Below are 25,455 nucleotides of genomic sequence, written 5' to 3'. Positions count from 1 at the left end.
AGCCATTCAGATACGGAAGGGGGAGTTCGATTTTTCCAATGAATAGGAATGCATAGCTTAGCGGCATTAATAAGATGTGGTAGGATTGATTTTTTCTAAGCAGATTTCGATAGAGAACTATGGTGTAATAAATATTGAGCAGCTGTAAAATTAGGGACAAAAGTTGTAATGTGAGAGATTAAATCATGAACGTCTTTCCAGAATGGTTGTATGTAGCTACAGTCCCACCAAATGTGTAATAGTGTACCACGTTCAGATTCACAACGCCAACATAAAGGTGTGGAATTGGGAATAAACTTGTGAGTAACAACCTGTACCATCTAGAATACACTTTGAAACTGTTCTCTTGTGTATGTGAATGAATATACGCTTCCATTCTTCATTTGAGAGGGATGTATTAAGATCCCTTTCCCATATTTGAGTAGTGTAATTGCTTTTAGGGTCAAATGTAGAGAAAAAAAGGGTGTAGATAGAAGAAATCAGGTGTCTTTGCGGGAGCTAATCCAAGGCAAGTGACGTAAAGGTAGCGGAGAAAATGATCCTTCTAGTTTAACCCATGCCTTAGTCTTAATATGCAAGTGCCAGTCAATAATACGTGTTAAGTGGCAAGCCCAATAATACTTTCGGACGTCTGGTAAACCGATTCCACCCAAATGTTTAGGGATAATCAATCTCTCCCAACTGATCCTGGGTTGTTTGGAAATCCAAATAAATTTTAAGCATGTCTTTTTGAACGTGGTAAAGAAGGAGGCCGGTAATTTAATATAAGGGATAGTCTGCAAAAGATAAAGAATTCTGGGTAGTATGTTCATTTTTATTATAGCGGCTCTACCGAACCAAGAGAAAAACCCTTTATCCCAATTTTGTATGTCAGTCTGAATAGTTTTAAGTGTTGGAAGAAAGTTTAGAGCATATAGATCCCGTAAATTCGAAGGCAATTGGATTCCAAGGTAAGTGATGGATACGTCTTCCCAGCCAAAAGGGAAATTCCTTTTACAAAGGGAAATCGCATCATTAGGTAAGGATACGTTTAATGCTTTAGATTTGTCAAAATTGATTTTTAAGTTAGACAGTAAATTAAAAAATGAAAAATCCTTCAACAAATTTGGTATCGTTATAATAGGGTTTGCAAGAAATAATAAAATATCATCTGCGTACGCAGCCAGCTTATATTGTGTTGCATTATATTGTGTTGCATTGATCTCAATACCTTTAACCACTTAAAGACCTTAGGTGTTTTTCAGATTTGGTGTTTGCAAGACTAAAACAGTTTTTTCTGCTAGAAAATTACTTAAAACCCCCAAACATTATATTTTTTTTTTTCTAACACCCTAGAGAATAAAATGGCGGTCATCGCAATACTTTTTGTCACACCGTATTTGCGCAGCAGTCTTACAAGCGCACTTTTTTTGGAAAAAATTCACTTTTTTGAATTAAAAAATAAGACAACAATAAATTTGGCCCAATTTTTTTATATATTGTGAAAGATAATGTTACGCCGAGTAAAATGATACCCAACATGTCACGCTTTAAAATTGCGCCCGCTCGTGGCATGGCGTCAAACTTTTACCCTTAAAAATCTACATAGGCGACGTTTAAAAAATTCTATAAGTTGCATTTTTTGAGCTACAGAGTAGCTCTAGGGCTATAATTATTGCTCTCGCTCTAACGATCGCGGCGATACCTCACTTGTGTGATTTGAACACCGTTTTCATATGGCGGCGCTACTCGCGTATGCGTTCGCTTCTGCGCGCGAGCTCGTCAGGACGGGGCGCTTTAAAAAAAATTTTTTTTTTGTTTTCTTATTTAATTTTATTGATTTTATTATTTTTTACACTAAAATATAAAAAAAAAAAAATGATCACTTTTATTTCTATTACAAGGAATGTAAACATCCCTTGTAATAGAAAAAAGCATGACAGGTCCTCTTAAATATGAGATCTGGGGTCAAAAAGACCTCAGATCTCATATTTAGGCTTAAATGCAAAAAAAAAAAAAAAAAAAAGGAAAATTTGTCATTTAAAAAAATGACAAAAAATTGTCTCTTTAAGAGGCTGGGCGGGACTGACGTTTTGACGTCACTTCCGCCCAGCAGAGCTATGAGGACGGGTGGGGGCCATCTTGCCCTCACTACAGTCCTCACTCTCCAGGCGGCAACATCCGATTTCCTACCGGCTCCGGTAAGCGGCGGAGGGCGCGGAAAAGCGGCGGGAGGGGCCCTCTCCCGCCACCGATAACGGCGATCTCGCGGCGAATCCGCCGCGGAGACCGCCGTTATCGTACACGGCCGCCCGCTGAAAACATGGATATCTCAGTTGTGGCAGCAACTGCTGCCGTTACTGAGATATCCATGTTTAAAAAGAGGACGTACATTTACAATAGGCGGGTCTTTAAGTGGTTAATGTTAGGATTATTCCGAATCTTGCAGAGAAAGGGTTCTAAAATAAGAATAAAGATTATAGGTGATCGAGGACAACCCTGTCGTGTCCCGTTTGACACAGAGAAGGCGTCCGACAGGCACCCGTTGATTTTAATTCGAGCAGTAGGAGAAGAATACAGAGTAAGTATGTACTGGAGCATTCTATCTTGGAATCCCAAAGCTCGTAAGGCTTCAGTCATGTAGTCCCACGCAACTCTGTCGAACGCCTTCTCTGCGTCAAGAGACAGGAAAAAAACAGGAGTTTGTGATGAAGTCAACCAATGGTGAACGCTAATGGCTTTTAGAGTGTTGTCTCTAGCTTCTCTACCAGGAACAAAACCGACTTGGTCCAAGGACACTAAGTTTGGGAGTAATGGCAATATTCAATTAGCAATAATTTTCGCATATAGCTTAACATCAACATTTAAAAGGGATATAGGCCTATAGTTGGAAACTAACGAGATGTCCTTATTAGGTTTCAGTATCATGGAGATGTGAGCTTCAAGAAGGTCCCTACTATAAGGAGGGGAATCTGGGAGAGAATTAAAGGAATTTAGGAAGTAAGGCATAAGAGAATCAGGAAAGGATTTGTAATAGCTCACAGAAAGGCCGTCTGGTCCAGGGAATTTACCAGTTTTTAATTGTTTAAGGGCAATGAGAGATTCATTCAATTCAAGTGGCCTATCTAAAGCGTTCGCTGTGTCCGAATCAATAGGGTCAGGGCTAAATTATTTTAGAAAATCAATAATTAATTTTTTCCTGTCCATATTCTGAGTAGATGTCGAGGGGTTTGGTAAATTATATAATTTGGAGTAAAAGGAGCGAAAATAACTAGCAATTTCCGTGGAAATACAAATTTTTTTACCTTTAGGATCAGTGATAGAGTGAATAGTATTGGCAGTTTTGGGGGATTTGATAGATCTAGCCAGTAATCTACCGGACTTATTTCCTGATTCATAAAAAAGTTTTTGTGTGAAAGCGAGATTACGTTTAGATTTTTCTCCCAATACATTAAGTAAGTCTTCTCTAGCGTTAATGAGCTCATGGAATGTATTAACGGCTAAGGTTCGTTTGTGCTTATTTTCAAGAGAGTGAATTCTATCGGAAAGCAATTTGATTGATGATTGCCTGTCTCTATTTTTTTTTGCAGCCATGGAAATAAGTTCACCCCTAACCACACACTTATGAGCAAGCCAAAGTGTAAGTGGGTGGATTTCAGCAGAATCATTCTCTTTAAAATAATTTTTAATTGTGGAAGTTAAGGAAGCAATCCTATTCGGATCACTCTACAGGGAGTTATCAAGTCTCCAAATAAGAGATTTACGAGGTGCAGAAGAAAATGTTAAAGAAAAAGAGATAGGATGATGGTCAGACAAAATCATGGGATTTGTTTGACATATTTAACTTTAGAAAAGACAATCTAAAGCCCCATACACACGGTCACACTTTTTGCCAACCAACTTCAAAATCTGCAAGTTTTCTAATTTGTCTGACCGTGTGTACGCTCCATCGGACCAACTTTTTCGGGTTTCATCCAACAAAAAGTTGGGTCTGCAAACGGACCAACTTTTCGGCAACAAAAGTCCGATGGTGCCTTGTCTGACTGTGTGTACAGCAATCCAACCGACTTTTGGGCAAAGTGCAAATGCGCATGCTCAGAACCAATGTTAAAAGCAACAAACAATAGCAGAAGTTAACCAAAGGGTGGCAGTAAAGAGCAGTAAATAGCAAAAAAAAACATGTGACGTTAGGAAAGTTTTAGAACTGTTTGCAGAAAAGTCTGACTGTGTGTATGCTATGGGTGTGGCCGGACAAATCAATTAGGAAAAAAATCCAAGGGAAATTTTGTTGGATGTCTGACTGTGTGTATGAGCCTTAAGACTGCTCTGTCTTCATCTTGATTGCTCAAGCAGATGCTGCTAGCTAGTAAATCTGCCAGTTCAGCAATTAACGATAACTAAATTCTGTGGTACTTTCCTTTCCTTCAATGGTCCGATTTTACTTCTCAGGGATCTTCTACCCAGCTTCTTAGGTTTCTTTTATTGCTAAACGAAAAATTGCAGGTCTCTTCTGCAGTAAAGAGCCCAACTGCTTGCAGTTTTTAAGTGTTTAGCTTAGTCTTACCTTCCCTTAGTCACACAGGAAAGCCCTATTTTGAGTCTATTAATGCTTTTAATTGAAGCCCTAATGGAGTAAGAATGCTTCCTGGTCCAGAGAACCATTAACTCGTGTTTTTCTTTATCGTACATCATGGGACACAGAGTCTAGTAATTACTAAGTGGGTTATATTCCACCTTCAGGTGCTGGACACTGGTGTAATCAATTAGACAGGAAGTTTCCTCCCTATATAACCCCTCCCATACTGGGAGCACCTCAGTTTTTTCGCCAGTGTCTAAGATGTTGGTCACGAGTGAAGATGTGCTCTGAGGAGCTCCACTGGAGGGATCCATGCTGGATTTAAATGGCCTCCATAAAAACCAGATCCATCCAAAGTGCCTTGGGCCAAAGTGAATGGTACCCGGGGGCCTCTTAACCAAAGCATGAGGTTTTTGCCTGTAATGCCTCTCTTCGGGAGGGCTGGATCCTGGGTTCCAGTACTTTGGCTATAACCATATACCAAAAGATTTCTGGCAGGATGCGCTACAGGTCCAGGGGAGTGGAAAACCCTGTCTTGGATCCCGGTCCTTGAAGGTCTGTTGACTTAACCCACGGTGATGGGTGAAGATTGGGTCTGTCTGTGCTCAGCAGTATCCTGCAGCGGGGATAAGTTAAGTGAAGACAACCCTAGGTTAAATACCTTAAAGCATGGGTGCTCAACCTGTGGCTCTCCAGCTGTTGCAGAACTACAAGTCCCATGAGGCATTGCAAGGCTGACAGTTACAAGCATGACTCCCAAAAGCAGAGGCATGATGGGACTTGTAGTTTTGCAACAGCTGGAGAGCCACAGGTTGAGCACCCATGCCTTAACCACTTCCATACAGGGCAGTTATACACCCATCCATACCAGGCCTATTCTGGCACTTCTTTCCTACATGTACAAATCATAATTTTTTTGCTAGAAAATTACGCAGAACCCCCAAACATTATATATGTTTTTTTTAGCAGACACCCTAGGGAATAAAACGATGGTCATTGAAACGTTTTATCTTGCACGCTATTTGCGCAATAATTTTTCAAACGCCTTTTTTTTGGAAAAAAATTGTTTCATGAATTAAAAAAATAACAAAACAGTAAAGTTAGCCCAATTTTTTTGTAAAATATGAAATATGATGTTACACCGAGTAAATAGATACCTAACATGTCATGCTTTAAAATTGCGCACACTCATGGAATTGCGCCAAACTTCGGTACTTAAAAATCTCCATAGGCAACGCTTTGAAATTTTTTACAGGTTACCAGTTTAGATTTACAGAGGAGATCTAGTGCTAGAATTGTTGCTGGCACTCTAACGCACGCGGCGATACCTCACATATGTGGTTTAAACGGCGTTTACATATGTCGGCGGGACTTGCGTGTGCGTTCGCTTCTGCGCGCGAGCTACTGGGGACAGGGGCGTTAAAAAAAATATCTTTTTTATTTATTTTTTTTTTTACATATTTATTTCTTTTTTTACACTTTTTTTTTTTTTTATTTTTTTTTTTTTATTATAACTTTTATTCCTATTACAAGGAATGTAAACATCCCTTGTAATAGGAATGTGTGTGACAGGTCCTCTTTATGGAGAGATGCAGGGTCAATAGGACCCCACATCTCTCCTCCAGGCTGGAAAGCATGAAATCGGTGAAAAAAAATTCACCGATCTCATGCTTGCTGTTGCTTAGCAGCCGCAATTGCGGCTTTGTTTACTTACGGGGACCCGGGCGTGACGTCATCACATCGCGCCCAGGTCCTCCGACGGTCATAGAGATGACTGGTGACCATCTGGTCACCAGTCATCTCTATGCTTCCTGCCAGCGCCGGACGATTCGTTCTCCGGGCCCCCGATGGCACGGGAGAGCCCGGAGAAGCACCGGATGGCGGCGGGAGGGGGGGGGGGGATGTCCCCTCCCGCCGCCTGTAAGAACGATCTAGCGGCGGAATCGCCGCTATGATCGTTCTTACGTTGTGCAGAATCGCCGGCAGGAGAGAAGGATATCTGAATGATGCCTCTAGCTGTAGGCATCATTCAGATATCCACCCGCAAAGCCCAGGACGTCACATGACGTCCTCCTGGATCGAGGAGGGGTTCCTGCCGCCGTCATTTCACAATGACGCGGTAAGGAAGTGGTTAAAGGGTCACTGAAGGAAACATTTTTTTTTTTTAGCTAAATAACTTCCTTTACCTTACTGCAGTCCTGGTTTCATGTCCTCATTGTTCGTTTTTGCTTTGATGTTGCTGTAATTCCTCTCTGTTCTGGACACTTCCTGGTTGTCTGTTTCCTGATAACCACAGTACTGGGAGATTTCCGTCACTAATCAAGGAGGTGTGATTACTGTGTGTCTAAAGCTCCTCGGCACCAATCCAGTTTAGTTTTACAATCCATCACTGCCCTCTATTGGCTCTCTGGCTCTGTACATTAGAGAACCAGGAAACAACAGCAAAAACAAAACTAAACTGCAGGCACATTATATGATTGGTTTTTATCAATTTTTAATCATTTTTAAAAGGAATCAGTTAACTATTATGTCTCTATACCCTGTAAACAGTCATTTCAGCGAAAATTTTTTTTTCCTTTAGTGACCCTTTAAGGATTGTCTTCCATGAGTAGCTGCATGTCTTATCTGTTTTCCTCCACTAGCGGCAGTAAAGAGACATACCTGGTGTTTCTCTTACCATGCTTTACAGGAACGAAAGCTCAGTGTTAGCCGGTCTGTTGAGCGGCTCACTTCCTCTGCTTCAGGCTCTGCCACAGTTGTGTGGGAGAGTCCCTCGTAGTCCGGGTCCACGGCGCTCCTTGGGGGATCTCTCTCTCCCCCTGCCTCAACCATTTCTCTACGTGCGCGAGGGGGGGGGGGGCACGCTTTTATAGGCCCAGACGTCAGAGCTCTGTAAAGCCAGAGGGACACAGAAGCTTGGGGCACGTAAGCACCTTGTGTGTTGGATACAGACATACCTAAGATGCCTACTCAGCATCTAGCTGTGCAGATTAGCAGGCATTGTTTTTTGCTAGACTAAGTTCAGCTGTTGATGCACCTGTGTTAAGTTCCTCTGCTTTTAGCTTAGGACTTTTGTCTCCCTGTAGAAAAGGTTCAGGGGCAGGAATATAAAAGGGCACCAGGGTTTCGCCATCTGAATCTGGTGGCCCTTATCATGCCTGCATGATATCATCCTCCCCTGTAGAGACTCGAGGCAGCCCACAGGTTGAGCCATCGGCCCTGTCGGGCATTGCAGCCTTCCCCAACATTGCAGCCACTCTGCATATGTCTGGACGTTTTTTGCATTGCATTTGTTTGTCTATAAGAGGTTAATTGCTATATTTGCAGCATCCTCACAAGAAGCAGAAACCGGGGTGTGCCCCTTTCCCTGCTCTAAATCCTCAAACAAAAGGATTAAAAGACCTGAGGATGAAAGTTCACCATCAGAGGACAGGGAACATGTGCAGTCTAGCGAGGCAGAGGTATCAGAAGCTTTACAAGTTATTACAAGATACTGCATATAACTTGCCCTCAGCCTAGACGGCCAAAGCCTCTGTCTCCTCCTTGGGGGTTTAAAAAAATAAGTAAAAAATCCTATAGGTTGCTAGAAAAACCTCCACAGGGTCCTCATCCTGGTGCTGGCTTCGGGCTAGCCAAACGCACAACTGTGGGATGCACAGTTGCTGGTGCACATTGCTAACGCACAACAGCTATATTGCATGATTGCGGAAGCACGCGTCTGAAGAGGACAACTTCCTCTTTACCAGTCCACATGTTTGCATAAAATACATAAGTTTGGAATGTTCAAAATGCATGTGGGGTAAAAACAAATAACAGAACATGTTTATTGTTGATCACATAAAGATGCATGTTTCTGTTTGTATGGGTTTACATGTTTTTACATAGTCGCATGAGGGTGCTTGGTCACTTTAAAGTGTTTAAGTCGCACGGAGAGGCTTGTTTTCACAGAAATGCCTAAAATCGCATACAAATGCTTGATTGCATAAAGATGCCGGATCGCACAGGGGTGCTTGATCACAAAGCGTCCTTGGTCACACAAGGGTACTTGTCCGCACAGTAGTGCTTTAAATGCATAAGATGTTTGATCGCATGGAAAATGCTGAATCACATAAGGATGCATATCAAAAAATGGGAGAGAAAAAGAATTGGTCAGAAAGGAATACGGATAAATATGACTGCAATTTATTAATTATCCACATAAAAACACATTAATAACACAAGAAGTGCCAGTATCTCCACAGCACTAGTAAAATTAGACGTTAGTCTAAACAAGGACGAGTGGCCACCACAACCATACACACAGCTTACATACACCTGCAGGAATCAAAGAACTGGGGCATGATAAAGAATATATAAATCGCAGGGCTAGATTGAGGATAATATAGCCGCAAAAAATCTGTGAAGCTAGGTACAGTTCCAATCAATTCTATCACCAGTTCATAGAGGACTAATTCCACATGGAGATGAAGTAGAATAAACTACAATTCAATGGTAGACAGCAGCAAGTGAGTCATTGGAAACACTGCTAGTTTGGCAGTGATAGGTGTGATTACCATATAGTAGGATCTGTTTGAACCAAGCAAGGATTGCTGTAGAGGCTGCAATCAGCAAGATGTACCATACTTCGGTACAGCTGAAAAACAAGATCACAATATCAGAGACTGCTTATTGCTTAGATCTTACCACCCTTGGAAAATATAGATTTCAGAAATTCCTCTGGTTACAGAAGCCAGCGTTTTTGCAAGTTCCTCCAGCATTAGGATAGGAAGTGCGCTCTCAATTCAGGTCCTCTGCATACAAAAACCAGAGGGTTGGGTTCCAGGGTGAATAGATGCCTCTGTAATGTCTTTAAATGCCAGTAGATGGCAGTGTAGATAGGCAATAAGAAGTCAGCATGCAGTTTCAAATACTTGCTGTATGTCTCAAGGTAATGTCCATGCAGTGATGTATGCTGCAGTATAAATAAATTCTCAAGTTGGGAGAAAAGGCCCCCAGTAAAGATATAATCAGGTGGCTGAAAAGATGGTCAGTCCTGCTTCATCGCTGATAAGCGTGATGCTTACATGTTTCGATCCATGATTGCTTAAAGTTGCATGTTTGCTTAGATTTCGCATGGTTGCATAATGAGGCATGATAATTTAAGTTTCCTTAATTATACAGGATTCCTTGTGTTCACATAGGAATATGTGTCTGCATCGGTACATGTTGTGCAATATTGCATAACATGTTCATAACGCATGCTTGCTTGCAAGATGCCCGTTCAATGGCACGCATGCTATATGTATGCATGTATACAGCGCGCCCTTTTTTATGTTTTGCCTAAAACATATTTGTTTGAATTCATGCTTCCATGCACACACGTTTCCATAGAGGCATATGGCTTTAACACTTGCCACATACACATATGGGGAGCCATTTGCGTATTGTATGTGTTTATTTACATGGGACTGCAGAGGTCTGCGTTTCGCAGGGGAACAGCACCTTCTCCAGTTGGTGGTCTTGCCCTTTGGGTTAGCCACCGTGCTCGGGTTGACAGGGTGCTAGGTCCCGCCTCTAGCAGGTCTAAAGGCCCAGGGTATAGCAGTAATGGCATACCGAGGCAAACTGCTGCTGATAGCTCAGTCAGTAGCATGGCTGGACATAAGTGTGTCCAGCATGGTCAAGTATCTGGAACTCCTGGGTTAGGATCCCAGTCTAAAGGTACATTATTTTGTTTGGTAAGAAGCTTGGAATGTTTGGGACACAGCCCAAAAATGTGTTTTTTGCCTCAGACAAAATTGGTGCTATGAGAAAGCTGGTCTATGTGGTCATGGCAAGGAACAGTTGCTTACGTTTGCCTTTTGCTTAAGTTTCTAGGGAAGATGGGGGGGGCTTCATTCAAAGCAGTGCTCAGTTTCATTCAAGGCTGATATAAACATTATTTTGTCTGCCTGGAACGAGTAGATCCTAACCTAGTTTTGCCCTAAGAGTCTGGTCCCAGGGATACGCTGGAGTTTCAGTTGGTTCTTAACCAAAAGATTGTCAGAAAGGAAGATCCTTTATGCCCGTTACCTGGGTGGTGGCGGCTTACGAAGGCTGGCCTCTAGGGATGGAGGCCAGGCCTGGAAGACTACTGCCCAGGAGAAGTGGTCAAGCTCCAAGTGAGCCTTTTCCGTCAGCATTCTTGAGCTACGGATGGAGCGTCTGGCTTAAGGGCCTGGACGTTTAGGTTGCAGGATTGTTCTGTCAGAGTACAATCCGACAATGCCACACCAGTGATTTACTTTGTTTACCAAGGAGGCACTAGAAGTCACGCAGCCAGAGGGAAGTAAACCATGTTCTGGCTTGGGTAGAGGAGCTTGTGCCTTGCCTATCGACTATCTTCATTTCATGGAATACAGAATTGGCAGGCGGTTCTCTGGATCCGTCAACAATTGTTCCTGGGAGAATGACGTCTACACCGACTTTTTTTTCTGACCAAATGCCAGAGAAGGGGTACCCTGTACATAAAATGTATTGGCGTCCAGGTTCAACAAGAAGTTGGACAGCTTTGTGTCTAAGACAAGGGATCCACTCGCATGCGGGACAGATGCGTTAGTGACCCTGTGGGACCAGTTGTCACTGGTTTATGCGTTCTCTCCCCCAGTGCCACGACTTCCGTGGCTTCTATGCAACATCAGAGGGGAACGGAAGCCGGCCTAATTTCTCCAGTATAACCCAGGCGACCTTACTGTGCAGGAATCGTATGGGTGGTAGTAGAGGACCCAGGGTCCCTTACATCTTGTCCAGGCCTACTTTGCAAGGGGGTATTACATCCCGTCTTGCAAACATGGGAATTATGGTCTGGCCGTTATAGCCCACATTCTTGAGGATCGGAGCTTTCAAAATGAGCGGCAAATTTACCTTGATTCATACAGGAGAGCTGGCCTCCAGGACCATGTATCATAGGATCTGGAAGGCCCATGTTCCTGGTGTGAAACCAAGGGGTGGCATCCTTGGAAGTATGTCATAGGTAAAATTCTTGCCTTCCTACATTAGGAAAGGAGATGGAGCTAATGTTAAGTTCCATCAAGGATCCAATCTCGGCCTTGTCAGTATTTTCAAAGGTCGATTTCTTCGCACTCTTTGATCCAGGCCTTTTATACAAGGGGTAATGTGTATAAGTCCGCCAATTAGGTTGCCCTTGTGCTCGGGGGGGGATTGAGTCTAGTTTTGTCAGCTTACAAGGTCAGCACCTTGGGCTGATGTACCATATTTCCCTTCATCCTTCCAACAAGGGAATTGGTGTTCTTGGTTGCGGTAGCCTCCGCAAGAGTTTCAGTATTGGCAACTTGCTTTGTATGGAGCCATACTTATTTATTCTTAAGAGTAGGGTGATGTTAAATCCTCACCCAGCCTTATTTCCTAGAAGGATCTAGTTTTCATTTGAATCAAGATATTCTTGCCTTCCTTTTTTCCAGAACCTTGTTCCGCGGAAGGAAAAGTTATTGATTTTCTCTTAATATAGATGAGAGCAGTTAAAGATCTAATCTGAAGGTTTCAGATATAGGAAACTGACGTTTTGTTGTGCTGCCAGAAGACCCTAGAAATGGGCAGGCAGTGTTCAGATCGGCTATTAAAATGGTTACACTCTCTCGTTGGAGTAAGAAAAGTCCAGGCCTATCTGAAGCGGCTGCTCAGATACGGAAAACGGATGTTGTTGCGTTACCAGGAGGCCCCAGGAAAGGGCAGGCAGCGTCTAAATCAACTGTTTTTAATGTGAATTCATCAGGTTATTATTCAGGCTTGTGGTTTAAAGAGTAGGTTTCCCTCTGTAGTGCACCCTACAAGGATAGTAAGCGCTTCATGCTTTGGAACATCCCACTTAGTAATTACTAGACTCTGTGTCCCGTGATGTACGATAAAGAAAATAGGATTTTTATAACCGCTTATCTGTAAAATGCTTTGCTACAAAAACTGAGGTGCTCCCAGTATGGTAGGGATTATATAGATAGGAAACTTCCTGTCTAATTGATTACACCAGTGTCCAGCACCTGAAGGTGGAATATAACCCAAGTGGTTACTAGACTCTGTGTCCCGTGATGTACTCCAAGAAAAGGATTTAACAGGTAAGCTGTTATAAAAAGACCTACAGATTACTTGATTGATTGGAAAAGATGATCTAATACTGTTTATAAATCTGATTTGTAAGGGCTTGTTTACACTCCAAAATGTGTCGCTGGACACTTTTTTTTTTTTTTTTTTTTAATGCAATCGACTAATTAGGACTCTTATTTGGTCTGGGGCTTCGTGAATGAGTAGCTGAACCTGAGCCAGTGAGCTCTCCAAATATTGTCTTTTTTTTTTTTTTTTTCACTGTTCCGGTGCTGCTTGAATCTTTACTTTTTCTTTATCGTTACATCACGGGACACAGAGCGGCATTCATTACTATATGGGTTATATGGAGTACCTTCAGGTGTAGACACTGGCAATCTTCAAACAGGAAATGCCCCTCCCTATATAACCCCCTCCCATAGGAGGAGTACCTCAGTTTTTACGCCAGTGTCTTAGGTGTTAGTCATGGTTTAGCTTGCCTCCGCATCCTTGGGATTAGGTGAGCTACCGGTTCTGTCCAAAAAAGCCTGCGCGCTAAAGTGGTCAGTAACCGGACCCCAAACCCTTGGGGTATAGCCCATAATGCTTTCTTTTTAAGAGAGCTGGACCCTGGGCCCAGAACTTAGAAAACCTTTGGGGCGCCTAATGTTTTCTGTTTGCCAGGGTGCTGTATGGGCCCAGGACAGTGGATCCTTCATGGAAGAAGAAGGTTCCCAGGGCCTGAAGGTCTAGACATCCCCACGGAGATGGGGGAAGATTGGACCTCTTGCTTGGCAAAGTCCTGCGGCATGGAGCAGGTAAGTAAGGGGAAAAAACCTGCGGGGCTTGGCTCTTAGCAAGTTTTTTCTGGGAGGTCACAGGGGACATGCCTAAAGGTTATGCATTGCATCTGGCAAACCAGTCACATATCATGAAGATAGGATGGCTCTATATGTTATATTTCCCCATAAAAAGTGACCTCCCTGGTAGTGTTGCAAAAGCTGTGAGTGGGGCCTTTTATGTACAAGTGTATGTGTGTGTCAGAGAGCTATGCTTACCTGCAAGCCTCCAGGCGATGCTCTATCCAGTCCTCTCCCTCATGCCTGCAAGGCAGGCAAAACGCTGACCTCCTCGTGTGTTCCAGGCCTGCGGCTGCAGGAACAGAGAGGCCCTTCCTCCCAACCCCCCCCCCCCGTCGGCGGGCGCGCGCGCGGTGCGCGTGCACGTGTTATGGCGCCGTTTTAGCTGGGGGGGAAGGGCGGGTCAGTGGTTTAAAGGAAGGGGCGGCCCTTCCTTAGATGCCACAGCTCATTCATTTCTCTGGCTTAAGGGAGGAAGGACTGGAGTGAAGCACGGGGCGCTGAGGACACACAGTGGCCAGAAAGAATACTACAGTCTTCAGAAGATTGTGGTTTAGCCTAGGAATAGGCTGGTTTTCTTTTCCATCTCATAGTCTTTTCTTTGGCAATACTACTCAGGGGGATAGAATGTTTTTTCTTGCCTAGATTGAAAAAAAAAAAAAAAAAAGAAGGTGTCATCTAGGGTAGAGGAAACATTTTTTATTCCCCAAACAGGTGTTTGGGCATTTAACTATTATAAGTCCCAGGTACCAATAAGTAGCAGGTGTACCTCGGTATTGTACCATGGCATCAAGAGCAGAGGGTACAAAAGGTGGGGATTCCCCCGCAGAATCTGAGGTCTCGGATAGAGCTATGCCGCTGCTTTCCCCACAGGGAGCCTTTGGGCCATCGGGGTCTGGGGCTAGAGCTGACGCGAGTCAACCCAACCCTAAGGTGGTCACGGAGGAGGTGTTACTCGCCTCTTTAAATGAGATGCGGAGAAGCATGGGAGAAATGATAGCCGCAGCCATGCGGGGTAGTAAGCGGAATAGATCTCCGTCACCCGTGCGCGGACCCTCGGAAGAGGAGGTCCTTTCCTCTGGGGAATTGGACCTCTTGGACAGAGACCAGGTAGGTTCAGGGATCGAAGATCCGGATACAGAGGAGTCTGGGGCAGTCTCCCTGAGGGAGAGCTGGTGGATTCAGGGCTTGACGGACTTGGTCCATAAGGCATTCAACCTACCTGTACCAGATCTCCAGGTATCCACGGTTTCAGCTTTGGGCTCACTGAGGGCGCCTCAAAGCAGTGCTGTGTTTCCGATCCATCCTCTATTGGAGGAAGTCTTGTTCCAAGAGTGGAACAAACCAGACAAGGTTTTCTTTCCACCTAAGAAATTTTCTGTCTTATATCCTATGGAAGAAAAGTTTTCCAAGAGATGGGCTTCTCCTGCAGTAGACGCAGCCATCTCATGTGTTAACAAATCGTTAACATGTCCTGTAGAAAACGTACAGGTTTTCAAAGATCCAGTTGATAGACGCTTGGAAGCCCTACTTAAGAACTCCTTCACTTCTGCAGGGGCAGTAGTACAGCCAGCCGTGGCTGCGATTGGAGTCGCTCAAGCTTTATCGGATCAATTTAAGCAAATGCTTGAACTTATTCCTGCCGAGCAGGCAGAAGAATTTTCGGATGTCCCTAAGGCCATATGTTTTACGGTAGACGCAATCAAGGATTCTATCCAACAAGCGTCACGTTTATCATTATCCCTTATCCATATGAGAAGACTCTTATGGTTAAAAAGCTGGGAGGCTGAGCCCCCATGCAAGAAGCTCCTGGCAGGGTTTCCCTTCCATGGAGGACGGCTCTTCGGAGAGGACTTAGATAAATACATTCAGACCATTTCAAGCGGCAAGAGTACTCTCTTGCCAACTAAGAAGAGGGTTCAGGGACCTGCGTTTAAACGACAGTCCTCCCCTGGGCAGGGGCCCTCTAATGCCAAGCAGTATCGACGGCCTCCTGCAAGAACAAACTTCGGCTTCAACAGCAGATCACGAGGACAGGCTGTTAGGGGCAAGAGGCAGTGGTTTCGCAAGCCAGCAAAACCAGCCCCCAAGTCTACCTCATGAAGGGGCGCCCCCACCCACGAAGGTGGGGGGAAGGCTGCGACTCTTTTCGGAGATTTGGGAAGCCAACATTCCCGACGAGTGGGTACGGTCTTCCGTGGCCACAGGCTACAAGCTAGAGTTCCTAGGGTTTCCTCCTCCTCATTTCCAGGAGTCGAGGATTCCAAACGATCTGGAGAAAAGAGCCGCATTAAGGTCGGCTCTAGATCATCTACTTTCCCAGGAAGTAATAGTAGAGGTACCAGTCCTGGAACAGGGGCTGGGTTTCTACTCCAACCTATTCATCATCCTAAAGCCCAATGGAGATGTCAGGCCAATTTTGGACCTAAAGATGGTAAATGCATACTTAAGGGTCCGCTCATTTCGGATGGAATCCGTGCGGTCAGCAGCTGCCACACTCCAAAAGGACGACTTCATGGCGTCCATAGACATAAAGGATGCCTACCTTCATGTTCCAATTTATCAGCCACATCAAAGATATCTACGCTTTATGGTGGCTTCGCGTCATTTCCAATTCGTGGCGCTTCCCTTCGGGTTGGCTACGGCCCCCCGGGTGTTCACGAAGGTTCTAGCTCCAATCCTAGCCAAGCTAAGGATCCAAGGGGTCACGATCCTAGCATACCTGGACGACCTCCTAGTCATAGACCACTCATCTCCCGGCTTGGAACGAGCAGTGGCCCTCACGGTCCAATACCTCGAGAGGTTCGGCTGGGTCCTAAATCAAGAAAAGTCAACATTCCAGCCCACAAGGCAGTTGGAATATCTCGGCATGAGATTAGACACGGAACAACAAGGGGTGTTCCTACCTCTGAGGAAGGTCAAAGCCATCAAGGAATTAATCCTACTGGTTCTAAGCAAGAAAAAACCGACTATTCGCCTATGTATGAGATTACTAGGCAAGATGGTGGCTACTTTCGAGGCGGTGCCATACGCCCAGAGCCACACTCGCATCCTGCAGGCAGCCATCCTGTCAGCATGGAGCAGAAGGCCACAGGCCTTGGATATCCCGTTGCCTCTCTCATCAAGAGTCCGGCAAAGTCTGTGTTGGTGGTTAGACCCTCAGAATCTACTGAAGGGAAAATCTTTCAGCCCAGTGGCTTGGAAGATAGTGACCACAGACGCCAGCCTGACGGGCTGGGGAGCGATTGTGGATGGTTCCACTCGCCAAGGTATTTGGGCAAAGCCAGAGAAGCTTTTACCCATCAACATCTTGGAGCTCAGAGCTGTTCGACTAGCCCTCAGGGCTTGGACGTCGAAATTGCAGGGGCTCCCGGTGAGAATTCAATCAGACAATGCCACGGCAGTGGCATACATAAATCACCAAGGGGGGACCAGGAGTCAGGCCGCTCAGAGAGAAGTGAGCTTGATTCTCTTATGGGCAGAGGCTCATGTGCCCTGCATATCGGCAGTATTCATTCCCGGAGTGGACAACTTTCAGGCGGACTTCTTAAGCCGCCAGACTCTATGGCCGGGGGAATGGTCTCTGCATCCACAAGTCTTTCAAGCACTCTGCCAAAGATGGGGAGTGCCGGACGTGGATATCATGGCATCGAGACTCAACAAGAAGCTAGACAGGTTCATGTCCCGCTCAAGGGATCCGATGGCCTGCGGAACCGATGCTCTGGTTTGCCCTTGGCATCAGTTCAAGCTTCTTTATGCGTTTCCCCCGCTCCAGTTACTACCCCGCCTGCTGCGCAGGATCCGGGTGGAGCACATACCAGTTATCCTGGTAGCTCCAGCATGGCCCAGAAGGGCTTGGTACTCACTAATCCTAAGGATGGTAGTGGGAAACCCTTGGACTCTGCCTCTAAGGCCAGACCTGCTATCGCAAGGTCCGATCCTCCACCCTGCCTTACGGCATCTAAATTTGACGGCCTGGAAGCTGAATCCTTGATTCTCAGGGGTAGAGGTCTGTCTCAGAAGGTAATCTCTACCCTAATCAGAGCCAGGAAACCGGTCTCTAGGGTGATTTATCACAGGGTCTGGAAGGCCTATATAGGCTGGTGCGAGTCCAAGCTATGGCTTCCTCGCAAGTTCACCATAGATAGAGTTTTAAGTTTTCTCCAGCTAGGAGTGGATAAAGGATTGGCATTAAGCACAATCAAAGGACAGATTTCTGCCCTGTCAGTGTGGTTTCAGCGGCCACTGGCCACCCACTCGCTGGTTAAGACCTTCCTTCAAGGGGTCTTACGTATTAAACCTCCAGTTAAATCCCCGCTTTGTCCGTGGGATTTAAATCTTGTTCTGTCGAGTTTACAGAAACAACCGTTTGAGCCGTTGGCTGAAGTTCCTTTGGTTCTACTGACAAGGAAGTTGGTGTTTTTGGTTGCCATAGTTTCCGCAAGAAGAGTTTCGGAACTGGCAGCCTTATCCTGTAAGGAACCATATCTTATATTTCATAAGGACAAGGTCGTTCTCCGCCCTCATCCTTCCTTCTTACCGAAGGTCATATCCAGTTTTCATTTGAACCAGGATTTGGTATTACCATCCTTCTTCCCTAAACCTACTTCCAGAAAGGAAGGGTTGCTGCATACCTTGGATATTGTCAGGGCCATGAAGGCCTATCTTAAAGCTACAGAGAAGATCCGGAAAACAGATGTCCTGTTTATTCTACCGGATGGGCCCAAGAAGGGGCAGGCAGCTGCAAAGTCCACCATTTCTAGGTGGATTAAGCAATTGATCACTCAGGCCTACGGCTTGAAAGGGTTGCCTCCTCCAGTATCATTAAGGGCTCATTCTACTAGAGCCATGGGCGCCTCCTGGGCAGCGCACCACCAGATCTCTATGGCTCAAGTTTGCAAGGCGGCAACCTGGTCTTCTGTCCACACATTTACAAAATTCTACAAGTTGGACGTAAGAAGGAATACTGATACTGCCTTCGGGCAGGCAGTGCTGCAGGCTGCAGTTTGAGACCCTCGGATTCCGGGGGCTCCTCTTTTTTTGAGTTAAATTTAAAATTTAAGATTATTTTTCTCAAATAAGTTGGATTTATTATGATTTGAGTATATCTCTAAATTAAATCCTTTTGTCTTGGAGATGTTCTCCCTCCCCTCATTGTAAGCATTGCTTTGGGACATCCCATATAGTAATGAATGCCGCTCTGTGTCCCGTGATGTAACGATAAAGAAAAAGAGATTTTTAATACAGCTTACCTGTAAAATCTTTTTCTTGGAGTACATCACGGGACACAGAGCTCCCACCCCTCTTTTGAGGACCATTTTGGGAGGCATACTGCTTGCTACAAAACTGAGGTACTCCTCCTATGGGAGGGGGTTATATAGGGAGGGGCATTTCCTGTTTGAAGATTGCCAGTGTCTACACCTGAAGGTACTCCATATAACCCATATAGTAATGAATGCCGCTCTGTGTCCCGTGATGTACTCCAAGAAAAAGATTTTACAGGTAAGCTGTATTAAAAATCTCTTTTTTTTTTCATTGCTGTCTACAGGGTGACAATTTTGCTTCGTGCATTAACTGAAGAGTGAACACCATTGTCACCCTGTTACAGAAAGTTGAAAACAATACTGGAAGGGTTAACAGGAAATAAGACGGTTATAGGTGTCTCAAAAAAACATCTGTGTTAATGCAGAGTGCAGTATGCATGTCATTTTTGATTTTGCCCACAATTCTGCTTTTAACACTCCCCCACGCACCCCTTAGGAAAAAATGGTTACATGACAGTAGGGCTGCAACTAACGATTATTTTCATAATCGATTAGTTGGCCGATTTATTATTTTGATTCATCGGATAATAGCCTTAAAATAATAAAAAAAAAGAAAAAGACATTTTAAATTTTTTTGGGCCACTTTGTTGGGCAGATTACAAAACACAAATTGCCGCAAAAACACATTACATGCTTTTCTGCAGCTCCTCCATTGAAGTATATTGAACCAAAAATACAAAATAGCACCGCTTTGCGTTAAGTCCTTTCCAAATATGCAGCAGCTGAAAAAAACATGGATGTCAACGTGTCCCATAGGAAACAATGTAAATGAACTGTAGTGTGTTTCTGCAAAAAGCACCAAAAAAGGTGAGAACCCAGGCCTGAGATATTTAGTAACATAATGGGGTTAAAAAAAACTAAAATAAGTACAAAAAGAGCAAATAATCGCTACCGTAAGAGGTTCATTTTTTTTTTACTGTGGGACAGTGAAAGTAATATTTACAGTAGCAATTAGCTTTTTTTGTACTATAAAGGGCTAATTGTAGTTGTTTTAACCCCATTATGTTACTGGCCGATTAATCGATTATGAAAATTGTATTCGATAAATTTCATAATCGATTAGTTGTTTCGGCCCTACATGACAGGTGAATTTTGTGACATTAACATATGAATTATTGCTGTAATTGCTCATAGTTCTGTGGACATTATTTATATACCAGTTTTGTTCACTTACAGCCTAACATGGGGATGAATAATTTGGTATCATCGGTGGGAGGTCTGAGTCTTCATCAAGCACAGCAATTGGATGAGCTACGAGCCGTGAACCTTCTCCAAGAGAGGAACATATTGCCACCAGCTCCAGTAAAGGCCCCTACACCCTGTCTACAGGAAGATATTCGGAAACTTAATTGTAGTCCAGAGTAAGGTTTATTTAATTTTAAATGTTTTTGATAAAAAATGTAATACAGGTTCTTAAATCAATTGATGTTTACCAAAACCCCAAAGACCTACAGATTACTTGATTGATTGGAAAAGATGATCTAATACGGTTTATAAATCTGATTTGTAAGGGCTTGTTTACACTTCAAAATGTGTTGATGGACACTTTTTTTTTTTTTAAAGCACTCTGAATGCCAGTCATACTCCTGTCAATAAATTAAATGGAAAGCTTACAATCCTGTTTACATTTTTGGTTTGCTTTGGTTCAAAAAATATACCCATTGTCTGCCTTGGTGCTTCAAAGCATCTTCAAAGCCTCCATAGAAGTCCTCTGACAAAAATTGCTTACAGCACCTGCAGCTTTTGAGAGGCTTTTATTCAGCTTTAGCTTCAATTTGTTTTGTAGGTTTTGCAGGTATGAGATATTCCAGGATGCAATGGTAAACCAACAAACGAACCAAACAGACATCAGCAGCTACTTCCAGTTTGTGTGTGTGTGTGTGTGTGTGTGTATATATATGTGTGTGTGTGTGTGTGTGTGTGTGTGTGTAAATTTATATATATATATATATATATATATATATATATATATATATATATATAAATTTACACACACACATGTGGGGTGCAGCATGTAAACATTAAAGCAGCAGAGGATCAGCAGAGCTGTGGGACAGGAGCAGGAAAAACAATGTCACACGTGATGTGCAGCGTGGGAGCAATATAGCGGGAGGTGAGCAGGGACCATAGAGAGAGGAGGATCAGCAAAGCTGGGGGTTACCACTGAGTGGGCGATATGCTAAATGAAGGTACTAATGAGCTGGGATTCTACTGAGCCCCTTTAAAACAAATTTGAAAATCAACACACTCACACAGGGCATTATCCAAGCTTCATTTAAAGCATGTTAAAGCCATAGGCGATTTTAATGTGTGCTAAATTAGAAGCAAAATTAAATGAGCCCTAAAAGTTTAATAGCACAGCAACTTAAAACGGAGGTCCAGCTGGGAATTTTTTTTTTTTTTTTTTTTAAAAGTCAGCAGCTACAAACACTGTAGCTGCTGACTTTTAATAAGAACACTTAACTGTCCAGGTAAGTAATAAGTAATGAGCTAGTATATTAGCTCATTATGCCTTTGTCTTGCTGTGTGTGTGTTTGTTTGTTTGTTTGTTTGTTTGTTTGTTTGTTTGTTTTTTTTTTTTTAAAGCAGTATTGAACATTTTATTATTCTGCAGCTAACCTATTCTTAAATGTGATGGCTGCATTCGTTTTATTTTTTAGACTTTCTTTGCTTTATCTTCACTTGGTGATCCTGCCATCAGGTCTATTTTTTTTTTTTTTTTAAACCTAACAAGCTCAACAGCAAGCTTTCTTTACCATTGACACGTGCTCAGGTCAGGTTTTATTTGTTCCTCTTGGGATAGAGTAAAAGCTCTATCCCAAGAGGAATAAAACTGTTACTGCAGTTACACAGGCAGTTACAGTTACACAGGCAGTATCAACTGCAGTATCAACTGCAGCTTGGCTTCAATTTTAGTGTATCTGTTATTGCATCTAACACACCCCTTCCCCTAGACTGACTATGCTTCTGTCCAAAGGGTGCCCCTGTGCTCCTTCATCCAGAGTGGAGGCACTAATACAGGTGGTGTTACTGGCCAGATTAATGTGAAACAAAGATCAAAGAAAAGTAATGCAGCCACCACATTGGATCATTAGTAAGCTGCAATATAGAATATATTTGGCTTTGGGTTTACTACCGCTTTAATGGGATCGAGCACTAATGTCATCTACTAGGTGGAGTGTTGCACGTGTGCTCTTCACTGTTTCTCCAACTATCACAGCCAAGAGGAAGCGCCATCCCACTCCTGCTCTTGAAGCGCCACATGGCCCACCTCTATTTTTAATCCATTACCCACAATGTGGGTCACCTCTGGCGACCCACATTTGCGTGTCAGGCCTTCGCTTGTAGCTTTCATCCTAGACCCTTGAGTCAGGCACTTCTTTCAGTTGCCCTTCTTCACTTTTCTATTCGTGAACCTCCTCGCTCACCTTCCTAGGTTTGTATAGGTTCCCTGGGATCTCTGATCCTGCTCTGGTATAAGCCTATTCTTAAGAATGGTATCCCACTTGGTATCGCATTCCTTCCCATAGGGGAGGCCTTTTTCTTTTCATGGGGTTGCGCCCATTGCTTGACTCTTTTCATGCCTATTCCCCTTCTGAGGAACCTCCTTGAAGTTCTGTGGGGATTGGTCTTTACTGTTCCCTTCATTAGTGTGAAGGACTTTTTGCCTATATGCTTCAGTTTAATTCTCCCTGCTAGTTTAATGCTGTGTGTGTTAGAGGTAAAAGGTGATTTCATGTGTGACTCATTCCTCTGCATAACAGACTGTTGAAATGTTAATGTCCCATCTCCAGCCAGCTCTCTATTTTAAAGGGTAATTGATCTATTGTGTGTGTGAAGAAGACCTGTGTTTACCCTTAAGAAATGTGTCTACAGGGTCGGCTCCAAAGTGTCTGCCTATAATCTGTATGGGAGCCCCCACTGTGTGAGGGGGGGGGGCGGAGATTGTCATTGTAACAGTTTGTAACTACATATAAGCTAGGTGTTGTACCATTAAAGTGTCTCTTGTTCCAGCAGTAAGCTTAGCTCATGTGTGGATTATTGGGCGATCCCAGGAATATTCCTCCTCGTGGAATACTGGGTGATTTTGTTTATGGGAAGAAGGGAATGTTTGACGGGGATATCTTCCACAACCGTCACAACTGGTTGGCAGCAGCGGGATTTTCCCTTCTACTCTCCTTTACACCCGGATTCCAAGCAGACACTGGAAGAACTACTGGAAGTTCGTGGAAGGATTGCTAGCAACAAAACCAAGCGGGTCATCATAGCAGAATTAATGGAGCTAGACCAGGAGAACTTGGTTGCAGCAATGCCAGCAGTACAAGAGATGGAGACACCAGTGATTCAGGAAGAAGAATCACCAGCCAACAAAGTAATGAGAGAGAAGCTAGCATGGTTCGGTCCGAACCCAACGGCGGATGTGGTGCTGAAAGTGATGGACCTGTTAGCGAAGGAGGCTAAACAAATAAGAGACGCAGAGCTACAGGAGGCTAAACAAATAAGAGACGCAGAGCTACAGTTAAAACTGGCAGCAGTCCAACAAGCAGCCGCACATTCTCCAAACAGTGAGTACAGCACAGCAGACACAAGGAAGATTCCGTTTAGCGCTTTTAAAGCTTTTGATGAAAAAGACTGTGAAATTGATAACTACCTGGCAGATTTTGAGCGACAATGTAACATGCACCGAATAGCTAGAGGAGAGTGGGTTTCAATATTGTCAGGAAAACTGTCAGGCAAAGCTTCTGATGCTTTCCGGACCGTGCAGGAGATCCATAGCTACGCCAGGGTTAAAGAAGTGCTCCTGGCTCGTTATGCAGTAACCCCAGAGTCCCACCGACAGAAGTTCAGGGACTCACGCAAAACCACGAAAGACTCTTACGTGGAATGGGCATGCCAGTTATCTCTGTCGGCCTCTAACTGGGTTAAAAAAAGCCAGGCCACCACCGCAGAGGACATTTTGCAACTAATGCTCCTGGAGCAATTTTACAATCACATCCAGACGGATGTCAAAGACTGGGTGAGAGATCGCAGGCCCATGACTCTACCAGAGGCCGCTAAGTTGGCGGATGAATATGCGGATACTCGCAAGATGAACCAGGTCACACCACGGGTACAACCTCCACGACCAACGGCGCCCTCACACCCACCAGCCGCTAGATACAAACCTCCTAACAGACCGGTGACATCTATCCCTCGCTATCCACGCCAGGAGGACAGCGAACAACGCTGCTTCCGGTGCAAACAGCTGGGTCACTTCAAGCAGAATTGCCCCATGAACGACAACACCAGGTCAAATTGGTCTCAACCTGGGTACCGCCCACCAGCAGCAGCCCATTGTGTAGACTCGGCTTGGGATCCCCAGGAGCTAAGTCCTGAAGAACCCCTTAGGGGGTGGCTGACCCTATGGGGCACTGATCCAACCCCCCCCTGGACTCTGAGCACCAGTGCTACAGCATTTCAACAAATATACATTTTTCTTTTTATGAATCTCCTGTGATTGTCACTTCAGAGCCATAACCTGCCCCCTCCCATAGCGGGACACCTAGACGGCGGCGCACAGACCCATCCGCCGTCTTCACACTGACTTCTGCTGACTCTGCAGATCGCACAAGGACTTGGGGACTGACCGGCGTGTGATCTGACGACCCAGTGGCATACCTGAGTCGGAAGCAGTTGCCAAGGGAGGTCAGTTACGCCACCATTGAAAGAGTGTTTGGCCTTGGTATGGGCACTCAAAAAGCTCACACCTTACCTTTATGGCCGGGCTTTCACTCATCACCGATCACAACCCCTTGGTGTGGCTTAACCGGATTTTAGGGGACAACACCCGTTAGCTGCGCTGGAGCTTGGCCTTACAGCCCTATCACTTTACGATTCATTATCGCCCAGGCAAGCAAAACGGGAATGCCGATGGATTGTCACGCCAAACGGAGTTATCCTCGGACTAAAAGCTCTGAACCCGTCAACCCTACTGGACCAGGAAAGGTCCAACCGAGTTGCCAGAGCAGGGAGAAAAAGGGGGGCCATTGTGAAGGACTCTTTGCCTATATGCTTCAGTTTAATTCTCCCTGCTAGTTTAATGCTGTGTGTGTTAGAGGTAAAAGGTGATTTCATGTGTGACTCATTCCTCTGCATAACAGACTGTTGAAATGTTAATGTCCCATCTCCAGCCAGCTCTCTATTTTAAAGGGTAATTGATCTATTGTGTGTGTGTGTGTGTGTGTGAAGACCTGTGTTTACCCTTAAGAAATGTGTCTACAGGGTCGGCTCCAAAGTGTCTGCCTATAATCTGTATGGGAGCCTTGTAACAGTTTAACTACATATAAGCTAGGTGATGTACCATTAAAGTGTCTCTTGTTCCAGCAGTAAGCTTGGCTCATGTGTGGAATACTGGGTGATTTTCTTTATGGGAAGAAGGGAATGTTTGACAGGGATATCTTCCACAACCGTCACAATTAGTAAGGACCTATATTTTCAGTGCCTTCCAGTAGCTCTGGACCCTGCTTGCAGCACTGGTGGCCCTTTTATATCCATCATAGTGCCTTTTCCTGGCATCCCCATTATGTTTAGTGGTCTTTTCCCCCTTGTTTTTAGTATGGTCTCCCCTTGTGTTCCTTCTCTCTGCCTCTGAACTTATTCGTACAAGAAGTTCTGGATGTTGTTT

The 25,455-nt window shown here is 44.3% G+C and overlaps 1 protein-coding gene across 1 annotated transcript in view; it reads left to right on the top strand.

Moving 5' to 3' along the window:
* SEC24A (SEC24 homolog A, COPII coat complex component) overlaps window positions 1–25,455 on the top strand; it is a 321,040-nt gene that overhangs the window by 162,791 nt on the left and 132,794 nt on the right. The window contains 1 exon segment of the mRNA XM_040344770.1: window positions 19,968–20,152. Within this exon segment, the coding sequence (XP_040200704.1) occupies window positions 19,968–20,152 (185 nt within the window).

This window comes from Rana temporaria, chromosome 3 (assembly GCF_905171775.1).
Source record: "Rana temporaria chromosome 3, aRanTem1.1, whole genome shotgun sequence".
NCBI lineage: Eukaryota > Metazoa > Chordata > Amphibia > Anura > Ranidae > Rana > Rana temporaria.
Note: the sequence above shows the minus strand (reverse complement) of the source record. Positions and strands in the feature narration are given on the sequence as shown.